Source organism: Ammospiza nelsoni, chromosome 11, assembly GCF_027579445.1.
Source record: "Ammospiza nelsoni isolate bAmmNel1 chromosome 11, bAmmNel1.pri, whole genome shotgun sequence".
Lineage (NCBI taxonomy): Eukaryota > Metazoa > Chordata > Aves > Passeriformes > Passerellidae > Ammospiza > Ammospiza nelsoni.
In genome coordinates, this window is record NC_080643.1 from 4,478,655 (window position 1) to 4,498,051 (window position 19,397).

The 19,397-nt window shown below is 40.3% G+C and overlaps 1 protein-coding gene across 1 annotated transcript in view; it reads left to right on the forward strand.

Moving 5' to 3' along the window:
• The first annotated feature begins 443 nt into the window (after positions 1–443).
• Positions 444–19,397, forward strand: part of MDFIC2 (MyoD family inhibitor domain containing 2) — a 41,309-nt gene continuing 22,355 nt past the window's right edge. Inside the window, exon 1 of the mRNA XM_059480449.1 lies at positions 444–531. Coding sequence (XP_059336432.1) covers positions 444–531 — 88 coding nt within the window. The remainder of the gene's footprint in view (positions 532–19,397) is intronic.

Below are 19,397 nucleotides of genomic sequence, written 5' to 3' on the forward strand. Positions count from 1 at the left end.
GTTCAAGTCGCCTTTATAAATATTTATTACTATTCATATAATTATAGCTCTCTGACAGCGGGCTTTACAGCAACTTTGAGCCACAACAAACAGGCAGCCTGGATGCCTCCTCCCCATCCTGACTGTACCTATTCTGTGTGTTATGTGTTTATCTATTACCACCATGCTTTGAGCTTATAATTTATTTCATAATGTAATTTATAGTTACATTACAAAAGCATCCCTCTGCAAACAGCAACCATGTAATATTGATAAAGCATTTAGGGACAGAACATAAATTCAACGGCTCAGATATTATGTAGTATCAATAATCTGCAGGAGAAAAAAGTGTCTGTGTAAGTATGCACAATTTATTATGGCAGGAACCTAAACAGAGAACATCTTTCTCTGTCAAACTTTCTTTACGAGAACTTGACACCCTCAAATTCTTTTCTCTCCCACAGATGTCAGAGGACAAGACAGACAAGGTAAAAATCAAAGCAGCTGAAAGTTTTGAACATGAAAAGCAAAATATTTCTTGGCTGAAAAAAGGTAAGTTACTTTGAGTTATTAGTTACTGGTTTGTGTTCAGACATTTCTCTTTTTCTTAAAAAAAAAAAAAAGGCAGAACATAGCCTATAGGCTTGAATAGGGCCTGAAATTTCTACCATAAAAATTTCATAGCTTGACTTCTGCTCAATACGCACATTCAATTTCTTTAGGTACAGAAAGGCCTAAATTATCAAATTTTAAAGTAATCTGAAAGCTCCCTTTTCTAATGTCCTTGCATACCTGGGAAAGTTTCATTTGACCTGACCTCTAAGTATGGATGATCATCTTACTTTTGATGAAAAGTTTTTAGTAACTAAAACAGCTACTGAATTGGATTAATATTATTAATAATTATTTTCTCAACCATGAGTAAAGATCAAGCCTGAACCTTGAGATTTGGCAGTGTCTTATTTTAGAATAAGATAATATCAGTTGTCAGGGCTTTGGATGCACAGAAACATAGACCCTCAAATGTAGACAAGTCATAAAAGTCATAAAAGCCAAGCATGGGGACCTTTCAGGTTTAAAAGGATGAAAAAGAAATGGTGTTATGTAGCTAATTTGCAACAAATACAGTATTTCAAATACTACATTCTATTTTTAAGCTGTTAAAAAAAAAAAAAAAAAAAGAAAAAAATGGCAAAGATTTCCTTATTGTTTCTACCCATAAAGAAGGAATCTTCTTAGGATATATTTCTTGATGAAAAAATTTGATTTGCTAAGTTAGAACACAGCTTATTACATCTTCATGCAAATTTGTTGGTCATAGCAGAATCCCTTTATTGGATTCATTACAGACAAGTAGGATTTGAATTAAATAGAAGTTCCAAGAGTAAGCTTTCAAGATGCACAAGATAGAATTTAAATGTCCATGGCTGGGTACAAATTATGCTTTTTAATGAGAACAGTTGCATTCTAATCCTAAAAATATCATTTTGGGAAGACTCAACAAGTGACCTCATATTTTGAAAATGCCAACCATGGCAGTGTTGGGCAAAAGGCACATTTATAGCCACTGTTATGTCACCTGTAAGATGTGCATCACTATTTTAAGCTCATGTCATTGGATGTACGTTAGATTTTTTAGTTGCAAAAGTGTTTGCAGCAAAGCAGTCTTGAATTAATGTCCCTGCCTTGCAGCCTTCCATGTTTTTGCAGCATTTGCACAGAATGAAAAGCCCCCACTGGAGCAGGGCTCAGTGACCAGCCTGCAAACTTGGCTTGGCTGGACACCCAAAGTCCTCTGCTTGCAAGGGGTCAGTTCACTTCAACAACAACTCAGCAAGCAGAAACTTTGCAGTTTGAGTGTCCCAGAGAGGCATAAATCTGAGTGAGCAAACAGCAAACATGTAACTGAATTGAGTATTTATTCCATCACTAGAGAGTAAAACACAAGAGATCTGTAACTCTACAAAGGGATATAAAAGTCCAAAGGATTTTACCACGTCTCTGAGCAGGGTAAGAGTGATGGCAGGGCCCTCAGAGTCCCATATTGTGATTTACCCTCCGGTCCAGAGCTCCTCCAGGAGCCAGGTGTGTTCCTCACAGCTGCATGCTACCTGAGCTCATTGCACTTAGCTAGGCTACTTCACAAGCTTTGATTCCTCCAGTTCCTATGCAGAGACCCCTATGCAGATTTTCAGTATCATTAGCAACATTTTGATTGTTCTGTGCTTGGAAGAGCTACAATCTCTCAGAAAGAGCCAAGTGTTGACTATTGGCACTTCTCCTTTCCAAAGTGCCACCAAGCAGAATTGGGCCTTGAACATCTCCTACAGCAGCTGAGTCAATAACTGAATGTGTCTCATGAGGAAAGCAAGTTTTCCTTGAAATAAGAATATGGAAATTATTTTATCTTAAATTGAAGTTTGTTTTTAAAAAAAATTGTTGTTGTTTCTTTGCTTCAAGCACTTCTGTGGTATGCACTGGGATTTTAGAATATGGTGAAACAAATTGTCTGGAGCAGAAGCTTAACTTCTATGTTTAAATGTTTTAAAAATACCTCATGTATAGATTTCAGGCATTCCAATAAACAAAGAATTGTGGAGAACAGACTTGTACTGTTTCCATCAGGCACAGTAAGAAGACTATATGTTCTTTTAGCATCCAGTGTTAAAGAAAAGTTATTTTTATTCATGGTTTTGTATTGATTATTTGTTCCTTCTAAAAGAAACAATCATGAACCACATAGTATCAGAAATAAACAACTAGGCTGTGGTTTTACTGTCTTTCCTAGACTTCAGTTTTTTCCTAATGCTTTGCAAAGTAAAAGCTCATAGACTGGTTGTACAGTGGGTCAACAGCAAAATAAGGTATCTATACATTTTTGTCGTCTTTCAGCATTAGAAACTGTTTAATCAGGGCAGAGGGATTTTGATCTGGCTGCCAGTTATTTATCTTCTACTCTTCCTTGGAACAAGATAATTTACTTCTGTCATGAACCCTCTAAGAGCAGAAATCAAAGCCTTGTTCTGAGGGAGAACTTTCCCAAAGCAAAACAGAAACCAAACCAGCCTTGTCAGAAGTATTAGAGAAAAACAGTAGGCTGGGCATCCAGGCTTGTATCTTATCAGCAGGAATAGTACAGACAGTTCAGATCTGCCTCTAAATAAGTCATTTTTACCCACTGATGTGCCCTCACACCCCTGCCAGGGGTGCACCAGGAAACTGATGGCAGTTAAAGATGACACAGGGACAAAAATGTTGCACAAGTCAGCACAGTCTGGGAAATCATAATTTTGGCCTTGGTCTATATTTTTTTTTATAGGACAATGACAAATTTATCCTTCCCTTTTCTTTTTTTCCTTGTACTACAAGCCTTTTACTGGTGAAGGGTCCTCTACAGTACCTGCAGAATGTAGAACCATAATTAAATAGTAATCAGAATGTAAACAGGGGAGAAGAGTGTTAAATGTGTTTTCTAGGTTAGCTTAGACTTTAAAAAGTCCCAAAACATCTCTATCTCTTGAGGCAGTTAGCATTGAAGTCTAGATGTGGATAGCATGAAAGACTTCCAGGGATGAAAGTGAGAACAAAGATGGTGAAATGTTTAGAGTCCTATTCCAAGATGTCTCAGGGTAAGGAATATATACACCAGAAATGTTTTCTGATAGTATGGAATATTCTTCAGGACTATTTATTTCTAAAGATCACACAACAGATGAGAAACCCTGCATCTGGAGGGTATGCATCAGACCATCACATGCAAATCAAGCAGAATCTGTATGAATGAGCATGGAGAAAAGGCAGCTGTGACCTCAACACTGATGTGAACCAACCCAAGGAAAGCCTGGGATATAGCAGCAAAACCAGACAATGACTCCTGTTTTGTGTAGGAGGGGAGACAGTTATTGGTGCTTTCTTCCTCCCATGGGAGGAAAAGGGGAGCTGCTGGTGATGGGAGTTGGTTTTGGATGGAGATACAGAGATCCTCATGTCAGTGCCAACAAAACATCAGGGCAGAGTGAAACATGGGTTCATTAGCAAAGAAGCACTTCAAAAATTATCTATCTGCTATGGAAAACTGGAGCAGGAATCCTCAGTGCATGTGCTTTCCCCACTTATGCACATTTTGCCCTGACATGCACAAAATAACATAAATGCCTAGAATATGACACATATAAATAAAGAACAGCCAATATAACTTGAAGATAATATTTGAGAAATGTCCTCTGCAAGGCCTTGCATCCCCACCTGCTTCATGCACCCACAAGATTCCATGGAGAGAGAGTGACAGAAAAAGTGGCAAGTTTTTTAAAATTAAAAATAAAATAAAATAAAAAGGAGAGATTTAAATTAGACGTTAGGAAGAAATTCTTCCCCGCGAGGGTGGTGAGGCCATGGCACAGTGTGCCCAGAGCAGCTGTGGCAGCCCCTTCCCTGGAAGTGTCCAAGGCCAGGTTTTATGGAGCTTGGAGCAATCTGGGACAGTGAAATGTGTCCGTGATCATGGCAGGAGCATGAGGTCCCTTAGAGGTCCCTTCCAACCCAAACCATTCTATAAGTCTGTGATTCGATGAGCAACAAGCAGATCTTCACACCCCAAACAAGAATCTCGGGGCCACTAACGCAACATTAGAGGGTCCTGTAAAAATCTGGAAGCCACACAAAACCTGCCTTTAGAAAGGCAGCACTCAAGGATGAGCAGCACCCCAGGAATGACTCTGGGATGGTCCCACCTCACCCAACACATCCACAGCCCTGCCTTTCCCCACGGGCCAGTGGCTCCTTGCACCATGGCAGTGATTTAGGGCCAGATCAGCAGCCATCTGCTGGGAAAGGAGGGGGGTCAAAGCAGAGCTAAACTCACACCAGCCTCAGCATGTGGCTTTTGGAGCTCCTTGCAAACAAATCTCTCGGTATCACTCGGTGATTGCAGCCAGATGGGAACGTGGGAGCAGGCGGGAGCTTATCTGACGGACACAAAGCTATAAAAGGTGACACTGACTTTGCACAGGGACCACAGTGGTCTGTTCGCTATTTCTGCATCCACTGCAAACACGAGGGGGAAAAAAAATGTTTGAGGGCCTCACACTGCCCTCCCATGGTTTCATCCCAAACTGGCCACGGCAGCCCAGGAACGCAGATCCAAGTCACACAGAAATGAAATTTCATTTCAGGATATTTTCACACAAAGCCCTCCTGTTTTATGCTGCCCAGCTGTGTACACAAATGCCCTCCATATATAACTTCCAGTGAAAAGTTAATGAAATGGCTTCCTTGCTCTCTTGCCAAAAATATAACTGAAAGTCTAATCTCAAGACTTTCTCCAAAATAGCCCCTTTTTGCACTAAAATTCTCATAAATCAGAAACATTTTTGTCTAAAATGAGCCTGTTTTCATTGTCTTGCAAATAGTAAAAAGTCTAGCCCCAATTTCTTTAATCCACTGCTCCAGCCAGCAGATTTTTTGCTGTAGGGTGAAATTCAGCCCAGTACTGAGGGTCAGTGCAAGGTCAGCACTTAAACCATAAAATAGGGCTTAAGTGGTAAATAGAGCCTCTGTTCAGGATTATATTTCACCCCTTAAAAGGACTACATTTCATATGAAAAGAGAGATTTACTTATATCATAGATCTGGCTGTAGTGGCATTATTACAATAATACCTTATTCCATTAGGTATTAGTCCCATTGGGTGAGACTGGGCCACATTTTTTTTTGGTACATCCCAACACAGGAGCAGACTATTCCTGAATTCACCAAAACTTCCCACAGCCTGGTCCTGGGATAAGGGGAAAACCTTTCTATAGGGCAGCCATCAAAAATGTCTTTTTGCAAGAACACTACTCTCCCATTTACCCAGGGGCTTGAAGAGACTTTTATAAGCATTAATAAAGTGGGAAGAACACAATGCCACAAGACTGGTATTGCAGAAGGACAATTGTCCTGGAGACACCCAGGGAATTTCCCAGTTTTTACAACCTTCCAGTTTTATCCCTGGTTTGGGAGGACTGGAGTAAAAGTACAAGGCTTTTACTTTTGCTGAGACTATTCTCAGCGGAGTGTTTTGATCTGACTTGCATCCCTTCATTTAGGGAGTTAAACGACATTTTTAGAATTTCTTCCTAAAATTTCACAAGTCACTGAACGCAATTTTACATACAAGCTTGGACACTTGTTTCCTGAATTTTGCTGACTTGGGTCCAGAAGCTTTTTTCACTCTCTTCTTTCAGCCTGAATTAAGTCATTGCATTGAAAAGCTTTATAGAAGACTGATAGCAAAGAAAGACTTCTCAGTTTCATGTAACAGAAAATGCCAAATGCTTCTCAGATGAATGTTCTAATCCAAGCAGACGGGTTCCAGATAAGAACACCACACACACAAAAAAAGAGCACATTTAAAAACTGATGACAAGGATCCCAGGGGGCTCAAATTCCTGGAAGATGCCTTGTCAGCTTCAGGACTATGATCAAATGAATTAATAAAGACAACCCTTCCTTTAAGTTGTAAAACAGCAGATTTAAAGACTCTTCCAATGGAGAGGGAGTATATGAAATCTGCAATGGTCCCAGCTCACCACTCCTAATGACAACGTTATAAACTGAGGGGTCCTTGACCTTTGAGCTGGAAGATCCCTGAAGATGTAGGACTTTGGATGTACAGTAAAGACATGGGTATTTCTCTGGGTGATAGTGTTAAAGTTTTAAAGGTTTAAAGCCATGGTCCTCTGTGGGGATATCCTGGATAGCTATTATAAAAATATATGAATGTTTACGAATATATGAATGTTTATCTAGGTTTGATTGCCTGAAGTAAATTTGTTCTACAAAGGAAAAGTTTCTTTCATTCAAGTGCCAGTGCTGGGGAATACCTGAATGTATTGCTGCGTTCACTACTGGAAGTGTTCCAGACCAACTCTATTCTTTGCTGTACTTGGGCAAAATATTCAGAATTTTGCCCATTATTGTGTCAGTAGAACAAAACATGAAATAACACTAAAGACACTCTTTAGTTGTTGCATATCTCAAACATTAAAGCAGCGCCCACATGTCCAAGGGCCTCCACAGCACTTGCTATTTAAGATGGCAAACTGGTGCATGGAAAATCTTAGCCTAAGGGTCAGTGTCAAAGAGATGAATAATTCCATTAAAGCAACAGAGCTGTACTGCCTTGCAAAAAATCTGATTTGTCCCAATATGGTTAAGAATAGATAGCAGAAATCATCTCAGGGCATCACTGCAGCAGGAGGAACAAAGCCAGGGCTCATTTTACCACCTCGGTCCATAGAGGAAAGGGTCAAATGCCAAACTGGACTGGTAGATCTAAGACAGTGCAAGCCCATCACAACAAAAACTATGCAGGCCTGATTTGAGTTAGAAGGCAGAATAATGATAGATTATTTACAGCCAGTTCTCAGGAAATGTTTTATAGGCCTGGGAGATTACACATGGCTATGTGGAGCCAAACTGGCAGTCACAGTCATACAGAGGTGTAGAAAAATCCTTATTGTTGGAGCAGCTCAACGAAATATTGACATTAAATATAATTAGATTATGAAAAAAAAAATAGCCCTTCCCTCATCTGACTGAAGATTTCCTACCATTCTCTAAAATACAACTGCTTGTAAGTACTGAAGACAAAATGCTGTGTGGATGGGCTAAATATTGGGCAGGCTGGTGGTCTACTGTTTTTGAAAGATATTACAGAGAAAACAATCAGAAGTTAAATTAGTTTAAATATTTCTTGTTAGCTGAGATTCAACAGAATTATTTTCCAAGTATTTTTAAATGAGTATTTAGAACTATGTGCAAATAGAAAGAGATATTAAAAGTGACTGCTCTAAGTGATCAGAAATAAAATCCTGGACACAAACCCTTCCTCAGAACAGCTTGGTGATTAGATCTGGGACTTCAGGTCTGGGCTCAGGGCACATGAACATAGAAGAGTGCTCAGATTCACACCTTCCAGAAGAAGGCTCTCATCCCCAGATATCAGACACTCTGTGCAATATCAGGGTTTGAGGATCCCCAAGTGTCCCTGAATGCACTGACCACCTAAAGCTCATTGCTCCAGAGGCAGGGAAGGACACCTGAGTCAAGGGATGGCTCTAATTCTGTCAGGGAAAGTGTTCAGCTATCAGTAAAAAGTGGAAAATCGTTGAGATTCAACACCCAATCCAACTTTAATTCCTTGTTTCCTCCCCATCTCCTCACCTTTTGAGCCCCAGGTGCCTGACCCTCTGAAAGCACTGTGCAGAAGGTTGAACCTGGGAGTCTGCTGCTTGCTGGACAGAAGGGCACACACAAAAATGAGGTGCTGAAGCCCCCAGTGTCAGCTGAGCTCCTTAATAACTCCTACTACTCCTGAGATTCATCTCTTTGAAGAGAATTGCACAAGGCCTCTTAGCCCCCTAAGTGATATTTCAGTGTTGCAGAGATCTTTGTTACCCTCCTAAACTAAATTAATTTTTATTTTATAGGAGTCAAACAGTCTCTTAGGGTCTCTTGATTATATAGTCTCATTCTAATTTCAGTCTTTAATCTGAATAAACACATTAGAAAAACACAGACACAATTAACTTAATCATAAATTCAGATGGATTGTTTATTATCTGTCTACTTAATGTGCTTATGATTGCAGCAGTTAAACATGATAATGTTGTCTTCTCTCACATATAAATGAATACACACAGCACAGAAATATGCCCAGGAAGAAAAACTTCTCCCTGAATACATCAGTGGGCTCCAGATACAGAGAAGTAGATGCACCACTCACTGCAGTGCTCTACAGAAAAACAAGCATTGCCATGATATTGTTGAGACATGAGAGAACTGATTACTGACAGATTATGTTCTTCTTGCTATAAAAATTATATATAAATATGTCTGCAAGCAGCTTCAAATGGAAGGAGATGGTGCTGCAGCAGAGATGCAACTAGGAACACTCTCTGCTTATATCACTGCACCTGCAACTCAAAGGAAGTGTAGATTTTGGGTAAATAGAACCACTTGAGTTCTTCAGAGTAAGGTACAGGTCAAATCAGTACCTTCCAACTTAAGAAAACTCAGACATCAGATTTAGAGAACTTTCTGCTTTGCGATCTTTGTAAATATAGTTGTCTTAAACAGAAGTTAAACCCTTCTAGCACCAAAAATTGTGTTTAGCTACATGCCCATGGCAACTAAAACTTGTGCCAAAATGCTTTCATGTATCCACAAATGCTTGGATGCCAGAATTTAAATTGGAATATGATTCTTCCTGTTCCTACAGCATATTGAATATGAATAATTATTCAAACATGCATCCAAGTTAAGTTGTTGATTATTACTCAGACTTCCCTGTCACTAGTTTTTTAATAACCACACAGTATACCATGATGAAGTTTTATTTGCCTTCAGAATATTCAAGTTCTAACTAAATTTAAAACCCACTACACTTTCCCCCTTCAAACAAGAATCACTGAAATATATCTACTATGAAAGTTCATGAGCAAAGAGGAAGAAGAGGGAAGATAAAAGAATGAAAACTCAAAAGTCAATTCAAGTCTCTTCAGTTTCACTTTCTCAACAGTTTCCCTCATCTATAAATACTAAAAAAACAAATTTCCTTATTGAAAGAAAAAAGTTGTAGGTTTATTTTGAAGTTCTGAAGTCCATGCTTACTCCAGGAGTGGGTAAAACAATATAAGAGATGATGAGATTAGGGGAAGAAAGCCAAGGGAATCATAGGAAAAAGCAATTATGGCGCCTGGTAGTCATTCTGGCTAGATGACGTGGTGACCAAATTTATTGTCAGCAGATATTTTAAGTGCTTACTATTTAAAAAAACTACTATTGCTATTATAAAACAAGGCACATAAAATCTAGCATAAAGTATTTGAACTATATGCAATTCAGCTTCCAGCTAAGCAACCTTTTTTTCTTTTCCTAGTTTATTTATGATTTAAATAAATAAGTAGCCCATGAGCTTTAGGAAGATATTCACTTCACACTCTTGGTCCCCAAGTTTATGATCAGCCCTGTTCCATCAGAAATGGTAATTCCTGAGCAAAGAAATTCCAAACAGCAGTGGAAGCTTCCCCAGCTCTGCCTTGGAGGGAATCACCAATACTTGTAGAAGGATAGTACAGTCTCCATGCCTTGAAATTTTTTCAAGAAAAATAAGTAAAATATAAAATCTCAGCAGTGGTTTTTACAGTATGACACAGCAGTATTACTTGCATTAGGCCAATTTACCACTTATGATAGCAGTAATAGCACTAAAAGCCAATAAAAGCGGTCTGTTCGTTCAGAGATTGGCTTTTATGGCTTATTCTAAATATTATCAAGTGAATCAAAAGCTGTCATTATAGTGTCTAAAAAGCCTTCGTACCTTGTAAGCAAACAGTGTGACTTTGACAAATAATCATTAATATGCCTGTGTGAGACCAGGGCTAAAAGAGAAAGAAAAAGGAAAACCCAATATTTCACTTTACATAAATCATTAAGATCATTACAGTTAAATTTCACACAGAATAAAACAGATTTATATGTACAATGCCATAGTTTTCCCAAGTTGGGTTTTTTTATCTCTGTACATTTTCATAAAACAAGAACTTGGCAGAGCACTGAGCAATGGATGATTGGACTACAAATGTGCACCTTCATCAGCTCTGGGAAAACAAATGGTGCACATGCCTAGGCAGTGTCATTTGGGCCACATCTAACCTAATCTTCCCTTGACTCTCATCCTGCCTGCCCAAAATTTCTCCCTCACGTTCTCCTGCTGCTGAGCCTTGCAGGGGTGGTCTCTCAAGGTCACACCTTGACAGCCAGCCATCCCTGCTGGCTCTGAAATGCCCCCATTTCCTACTGGATCCCCTTGGGTAGGCATTGCCTGGGCTGCCCAGGGACAGGGAGGAGGATGGACAAGGTGGAAGCACGGCAGGAGCTTCAGGACACCCCGTGGGATGGGACATCACACATGGGGAGGGTGAGCACAACATCACACAGAGTGTAGGTATTGGAAAAGCTGGGCAAGGATTGTACAAGAGCTTGATTATATATATTATAATGTATTATAAAGATTATAAAGTCCAGACTTTTCTCAGTTAAACTGTTGATACATAAACGAACTAAACTAATAACTAGTGTTAATCAAATAACAGTAGAATCTTAGCTGTGCACACACCACGTGCCCCTTCTGCTCACAGAATGATTTTTCAGCGCAATGCCAGCAAGGGCATTTGAGAGCCCCAGTTACGGTGAGCACCCTACAAGGAGCCTGCCCTTAGGTCTGCAGGGCACAGCACTTCCCCAGCCTCCCCTCAGCCCCCAAACCACCCCCAGTGACCCCTTCACCACCCTGCCAGACATCCAGGCTCCAGGCCTGAGCCTGGGACAAGCTCAGAGCCCTGGGCCAGGCATGGCCACCTGTCTTGTGGCCTTGACTACCAAGGCTTGGGCAGCTGGCTCAGGCATTCCTGCTCCCATAGGTAGTGCTGTGCCTCTGGGAGGCTTTTTGCCCACTCCATTTACAGTTCTGGAGCCCCCAGGGATGGGCAGCTGGCACTGACAGCGTTATGCGATCCACTGTCGAGCTGCACGTGGACAAGCAGGAACATGTGGTGCTGCTGGGCCAGGGGAATTCTCCCCCCAGCACAGCCCTTCAGCAGCCACATGTGCTTTGCAGGCAATTTATGAGAGCACAAAACCAACAGACCTCCCATTCCAAGCTTCTAATTTCTTTGGCTGTTTTTCTTTTTTTCCGCCATGAAGAACTTTCCAGAAACACTGCATTAAGAGAGAGTTAGAAAGATCCCAGGTAAAAAACTGGTGCTCCAGGTTTTGCCTAAGGTATCCTAAACGATGGTAGGAAACCTGTTAGGATTTACTACCTGCTTGTGTTTATCCAAGAAGAGGTGTATTATATCCTTTAAATCTACACCAAGTGGAGCTGCTTCCCTGAAAAATTATGAATTATGGATTTGATTGTTTTCAGCCTAAAAAGTAAAAAAAGAGCTTCTGATCTACTTAGAGCTACAGAATATTTTGAGATGGAAGCAACCTTAAAAAGACCATCTTGTGCCCATCCCTCTGCCATGCGTTCAACCTTACAAGGATAAAAGGACTTTGGTCCATCTGAACCTCATCTTTCAAGCAGAGTGCAGCAGCTACCAAGGTCCCTCCCAGACCCAAAACACAAATTAAATATCTGCTTTTCTATGCCCAGGCTTAGGTGTTTTAGCAGAGGATCAGCCGTGAAGACCTAGAGAACAGAAGCTGCTCACTGAAATTAATATTGTCAGTGTTCCTCTCCCAGAATTTTGCAGTGTTGACTTCAGTCCCCAGCATTCCTATAAAATGAGAGAAAAAGATGTTGCCACTCAAAGATTTGAGCAGCTTGGTCTGTTTGGTTTTCAGGCCGTGGGTATTACTTTTCCCAAGGCTTCAATCCCCCCCTACTTCAGCTCCACCTTCATTCCTGTCACACTCAAGTTTTCTATTATTGCTGAAGAAAATCAGAGCACAGGACACTGCAGGTTGCTGTGCAACCCAAAACAACCCATGCAGATGCTGACAAAATGAAAGCATCAGATATGATTCTTTAGGCCAAGATTTCAAGAGCAGAGTCACCAGAATTACTCATATGCCTGAAGTTAGCCTTGTGCTTAGGCCTGCTGCTGAGTCTGCTTCTGATAGAAGATGAAGAATGCCTTGGTTTTTGATTAGAGGCCACATCTTGGCTGTAGTGTTGCACTGTTTCTAATTGTTGGTGTAGTCAAGAAACTCTATCCTTCCACTTGAGACCACCTGGAGAAATACATTCCCCACCCCACCCCCCTAAACTTCTCCCATGAGCCCAAAACTTGGCATTTATATAATACATATTTTCCATTCTCCCCCCACTAATGAGATGCATTGATATTTTTACCTGCTTGTGCTGTGTTTTGTTAATGGCAAGCGTTTCAAACACGGCGTGGTAATGGGATATGGGATTATATATTTATTAATCTCAAGAGCGCTGTGTAGACCGTACCAATAAGTTACAAGCAAACTGGCAGCACAGGGTTTGAGTTCTGGCAGGGAAACTCTCCCAAGCCTTGCTTGTTGGGCTGCATTAGGCTGTGCTTTAAAGGTTTGTGCTGAGCTGGAGCTGCTTGGGTCAGCTGTGATGCAAAGAGGCTGCCCTGACCCCTCTGCCCTGGGTCAGTCCTGTCACAGCCAGGGTGACCTGGTGGCCAAGGAGATGCACCTTGAGCAGCTGATCAGCTTGGGTTGTTGCATAATATAGAAAATCTTGTTATATTCAGAGAAAATTTTAAAAAAGTTAGCTGTGGTGTGCCTTCATTGACAGAAAACAGCTCTTTCCACCCTTGGAGACTGTGTTTACATGCAGTGATGTCTAAATCTGTCTGTCTGTGAGTTTACACAGATGCCGCAGTCAAATTTCCACTGCACCTTCTCTCCTGCCCCACTAGGTCAGCCTGGAGTTCTCAGCTAGGTGGCTTTTACAGAATTAAAGACATTTTTTGCACAATTGAAAGACTGTCACTTGAAGATGAAGCCTGATTCACCTCCCAAAGGAAAATCAGAGAAAGTTTGATGGATTTGCCCTCTGTAAGTCAAGTTTGTGTGCAGCAAGAAAAGGAAATAAAAACTAGTGGAAAAAGATATTTCCTCCAGGATCAAAGCTGAATTCTTCCAAGAATGCATTCCCAGACTTTATTCAGAAGAAACAGTTGTGAGGTGAAATGATTCACAAAGTCCAGCTTTGCTCAGGCACCTTGTTTTCCCTTATGAGGTAAAACAACCTGACAAATTTTTACTTTTCACTTGAGGTTCTCAAATCCTTTTCAGCACTTAACCACTAAAGCAGCCTATTTGCTCCATGAAGGTGATTAATAGGAGTGGAGGTGAAGCAATTACTTAGAAGTGTGATTGCTTTAGGTATATGTAATACTTAGATATTCTAAATATCCAGCTTTATGGGTAGCTGAGACCCTTGACTGCAGTTTCCAGTGCCCAGCACCTCTTAATGAACGCTGGATATAGCCAAGAAATAAACAGAAATAATTTTAGCACCCAAAATTAATAGCTGTAGATGAGGTAAAAATCACAAAGGACTGACATTGACTTTAATGAGATAAATGAGTCCTTAATAAAAATTCCAGTACTGAATTGTTAGACTCTGGCTTTCCCTGATTCTCAATCTCACGTTCTGTTGCTTTATCACTCTTAAAAAATAAAAAGTGGCAACACCTACATTTCTGGCCTGTGATAACCTTGTTTGTGCAATACCAGCCTGTTCAAAATATTACATTTCATTTTATCAGCTCTCAACTGAAGCCCTAGAATTGAATGTAAAACTAAACTTTCACTCCCGAAAATAAACATTTTTGAGGCAGATGTTCACAGCTTTTCACATAAATTTTAAGGGTCTCACTCCAGAACTGGTCCCTCTGCCCTCCTTCTCCCATCAGTGTCCCCAGTGGAATTTTGTTAAAAATTAGATCTGAATCTTGTAATTACTTCCAAATCCAGGATTCCCTTGGACTGCCAGGGCAGAGACAGCAGCCACCATTAGCCAGGTACAACACTGGAGTTGTTGGCATGGCTCTTGCCTTGGAATGTATGTAAATTTACATTACAGTTATTTAAGCAGCTGATTTTAAACTGCTTTCTTCATCTACATTGCCCATAATGTACATTATAAAATCCTTATTTTCACTATGGTGAAGACTGCCTAAACTCCAGCTGGATAAAGACTCTATTTGCTTTGTCTAAACAGTGCAAGCTCTCCCATATTCAATGACTACTGGAATTATTGTGTGATCTTTTCAGCTTCTAATGCATATTAATTTGTAATATACAAAACCCTTCAATAAATAATTGTGCAGACTGAATAAAAAAGCAATTTAAACTTTTTCCCCCCCCTAACTGGAGACACTTTTTACAAATAGTTCTTTTAAGTAGTCTTAATAGTATCTCTTTAATATTGCCATTAAAATTCACCAGAGTTCAAGAGCAGAGCAAATTTACATCTGTTAAAATAATGGAATTGACACTGATATTACATCATTGCTATTTTAAATAATCATTCTTCATAATTCTAACCTACTTGCTTTAAGTTGCAAATAAAGGGCTTGTTCCTGCTTTCATCAAAGAGGATGGCAAAACTCCCTTTGGCTTTCGGGGAGCAGCAAGCACCTAGATTTAGAGACAGGGCTCTCTGCTGATGTGTTGGGGTTTGACTGCGTTCACTAATGCAGCAAAGAATAAATCCCTCTGGAGGAAAAATTACTGACAGGGGTTCTGTGAGCTCCAGACAGAGATGATAATTGTGCTGGGCTAGCCTGTTCCCAAAAATCACAGAGCTCCACAGACTACTCCGAGTTCCAAGGTACTTAGAGTGTTTTTGCTTATTTTCACAAGAAAGCAACATTTTATATAGGTGTTTTTTGCCATTTTAGTGCAATTTTGTGGTTTTCCTTCCTTGAAATTTTGGGAAAGGCTGTTTGAAAAGGAGCATAATGACAACCCTCACAAATTCACCTTCTCTTGGGAGAACATTAGAACCTTCACTGAAATTACGTAAGTGTTCTATGAACAATTCAAACTGAACCTAAAGGAATTAAAAATACACACCATACACAGCTGGAAAGGCACCTAGAAGGTGAATCAACGTAGTTCTTTCCCTGATGACAGCAGAAAATGAAGCAAGGGTCTTTAAGCAATAGAGAGGATAAAGGCTATAGCTGACACTATTTAAAACTGGAGAAAAAACAGACTCTTCATTATCCATTTAGCACTCAAATGAACACAGTTTTGTACCTGACTTAACCTGAGCTGCTTTTGTGTTCTTCAGAAAAAATAAATCTGTGTCCACATTGCAGCTTATCACCTGTAAAATCACCACAGTTCAGCTGCCTGTGTAGACCTCAAGTTTTCAGGGACAGAAACGTTTCACCTGTATCTGCACTGAGCATTTAGTGTGACAGATTTCTGGCCATGGCAGAAATCACCAGTCACTCCTCATAGCAACTTTGTGCTAATGCACCACTGAAATATGCTGAACATTTACAGGACAATAACCACCAGCTGAGTCTTAACCATAATTTTGCGCTGCAGTAACGGGGCTGTTACATGTTATCTGGGAAACAGGGAACTTTATTAGCATTGTCATAAAAGCTAAAGCAGAATCAAGCCCTTGTCCCAGCACCACTGACACTGCCCATTATAAATAAGATATCCATCAAACATACTTAGATCCTAACTGAAATTGCAATTGCCTTGGGTGTCTTTAAGGATAATTTGATTTAAAGGAAAACCACATGAGGGAACAAAATGTGACCCTTTGCTGTGAAGAAAAGCACAAGTAAGCAGCACCACCAAGACCAGGAGGAAACAAATTATTCCAGAAATATCAAGTTTTGAAGAATCTGCAGTGCTGACTTCTTTACTCCACTTGGAATTACTAACCCATTCTATAACTTTCCACTTTCACAGTGGGACACCTGCCCTTGTGCTCGTTGGGGGAAAAGAATGAAACACAGCTTGAATGTTAGGGAAATATTTTCCAAGCAAGGATGATTAGTCAATGCTCTGCCCTAGGAAGCGTTTCAGGCACTGTCACTTAATGATGTTTAAGGAGAAATAAGAGGGAAAACACCTAAGGATTTAGCCCACAGAGATTTTCATGCCATGAAGGCTGGGTCTAGCTGTACTGAGATCCTTTGCATCTGCATGACCTGTAATCCTTTTAGGCACTATTCCTCAGCTTTAAAATATTCCATCATTCCCCATGCCAGTGGCCCTAAGACAAGATGATGTCTGTGCAACCCAGCCTGAATCACACTGCAAAGCAGGGAAGAGCAAACTAAATATGTTACAAATATGGCTTTAGGAAGAAACTTACTTATTTTGTGGCTTTCCAACCATACTAATAGGAGCAAACATATACCTAACATGGAAGAGCAGCTGTTGCCACAATTCTTCACCACAGGAAGAAGGAATATTCAAATATGCCCATCCCAATCTAATTAAGCCTATATTACACAGACTATATTTTTATATCATAAATGTACATTCTAGATTCTTCATTCCAACACTGTTCTCTTCCAGCACTAAAACCTGCTTATCTGAAGAACTCGCGTAGCTGCAAAAATTTTCATTGGAAGAAGTATGTTCTCATGTCATCTATTTTTGGCTTTCCATGCTGTGACAACAGAGGCTGGCCTGGTGTTTCTATATCTGAATATTTCTCAGGTAGCAGAAGAGCTGCCGCAGATTGCCTGGCACCTGCTCGAGGATGAGGTGAACAGAAAGCAAAGCAAAAGTATTTTTATTTCATCAAGAACATTTTGGCCAAGCCTTATTTGTAGAAGGTAAAAACTGAGGAAAGTGTAAACCGATGGGGAATGTAATCTTTTAATATTTTGGGAGCATGAAACAGTGAAATCAGAGTTCAGAACTAGAGCAGGTTTAAGATACAGTGGAGCAAAAGTGGCAGGTGCTGGGGAGAAATATCTTTTTCAGGATAAGTGTTTTCAAGATATGGTAATTACGGTTTGGTAGTTCTAATCTTCTTTGAACAAAATAATTTCTAAGAAAGCAATATAAAAAATGTGGAATATAAATGCCAATAGACACCTATTGCAAGTATGAAACATCAGCAACAAACCTGTGGCTGCTGAGTTAGGAAAAATAATCCCAGTATACTTAGATACATTGTCTTTTGCTAATATACTTTTTGAAGATCTGACTTCTTTTAATAGAGCCACTATTAAGAGAAACTAATTATGATTTTATTTTTAAGGGCCTGGATTTTCTCTTTCATGTATCATCCTAACTCAGGAGAAAGGCCATTCAAGCAAATGAGATGAGGTTGGTGTGAACGAGTTTAAATGATCACACAAAGGCCTCAAGATATTTATGGGTGGAATGAGTCATTCCTGTTCTGGTTGGGTGATTGCATCAGTGGAGAATTAGTCTATCATCATGCAGGGCCTGAGCCTCCATTCTCTTACATCAGCAAGCACTGTGTGAAGCTGGTCACTGTTTCAGTAGCCTAAAACCAGCAGCCTAAAACCTAAAATCAGTAGCCTAGAACCGAGCCCACAGCCCCAATTCCACACAGCAGTTGTGCACTGACTCTAAAGAGGCTGCCCCACCTAAATCAGGAGAGCATCTGGTCTTTCCTCTTTAGTCTGTTTACCTAAGGTAACTTTGCATCGTTTAGTAAGACCGGTTTCTCATTAAAAGTGTGAAGTAAGCGTGGTCAAAGAACATTCTTTTTCTAGCAACACATTCAAAAAGGTAGCTTTTTTCCCCATGAATCTCCAGCAACATGTCTACAAAGGAGACATTAATTAGATAACACAAGTTGAGCTACTCAGACTCCTTTTCACACTAAATGCAGATCTGTGAGACACCTTCAGCAAGCCAAGTCTTGGAATATTTTGCAATGATTTCTGGGTAAAACTAAAACAACCATGCCAGAACCAACTGGATTTTTGCCATTTTAGGCACACCAGGTTTGGTGGTGCTAGAACAGCATGTGATCCATCCATCTTATCTCTAAGAACAGGCAATGCCAGCTACTCAAAGAAGCCAGTTCACAAAGTGTTGTGGTGACTATCTAGAGTAGATTATGAGAGAAAGAAATGGCTGGAACATCTCCAGCAACTGTTGGAGTTCCCAAGAAGTTTTTTCCTCACAGTAATGACTTTAAGGCTAATTAGAGGCAGAAAATCAAAGACAAATTCCCCAGACACCAGGTGTTTACCAGAAAAATCTCTTTCCCAGCCAGACACCATCCCTGTTCTCAGTGGTCTCCAGGAGCCTCTCCCCTACCAGACAGGAGGTGTTCTGTCTCCTCAGTGTGTCTGTGCACTTCTCACTTTGGAGAATTGGGAAGGCTTAAAATCACCTTCAAGGTGGAGAAAACCAAGCGTGGATGTTGCTTGGATCCATCTCAGCAGCCCCAGGAGCTGGCTGAGAACCAGGGTGAGGATTTTCATGCTGTGGGCAACCAGGGCACTGTGTCCTGCTGCTCTCCTGTCCCTGCCCGGACAGAAGTCCACCACAAACATGAGCCTGGAGTACTGGATTAAAACAACTCCCAGTGCACTTTTAATTCGTACGATTCCACCTTTTTTCTGAAGATATTTAAGCACCAAGCATTGCAAGTATTGTGGTTTCACATTCATGTTATATTTTACTAGTACCTTGTAGTGTTTGTCTGCATTAAGTGCTGTTTATTCTCTTTTCCCACAAATAAGAGATGTCTGCACCACAACATAACCTTTGGGCAGCTCTATTCATATCTAAAGCCTGAGGATTTTTGGGAGGAAAAAAAAAAGATTATGTATTTATTCAGAAATTAAATGAGATTAATAATTTTGAAAGCAATTTACAAATAGCAATCAGCCACTGCAATGAAGGTC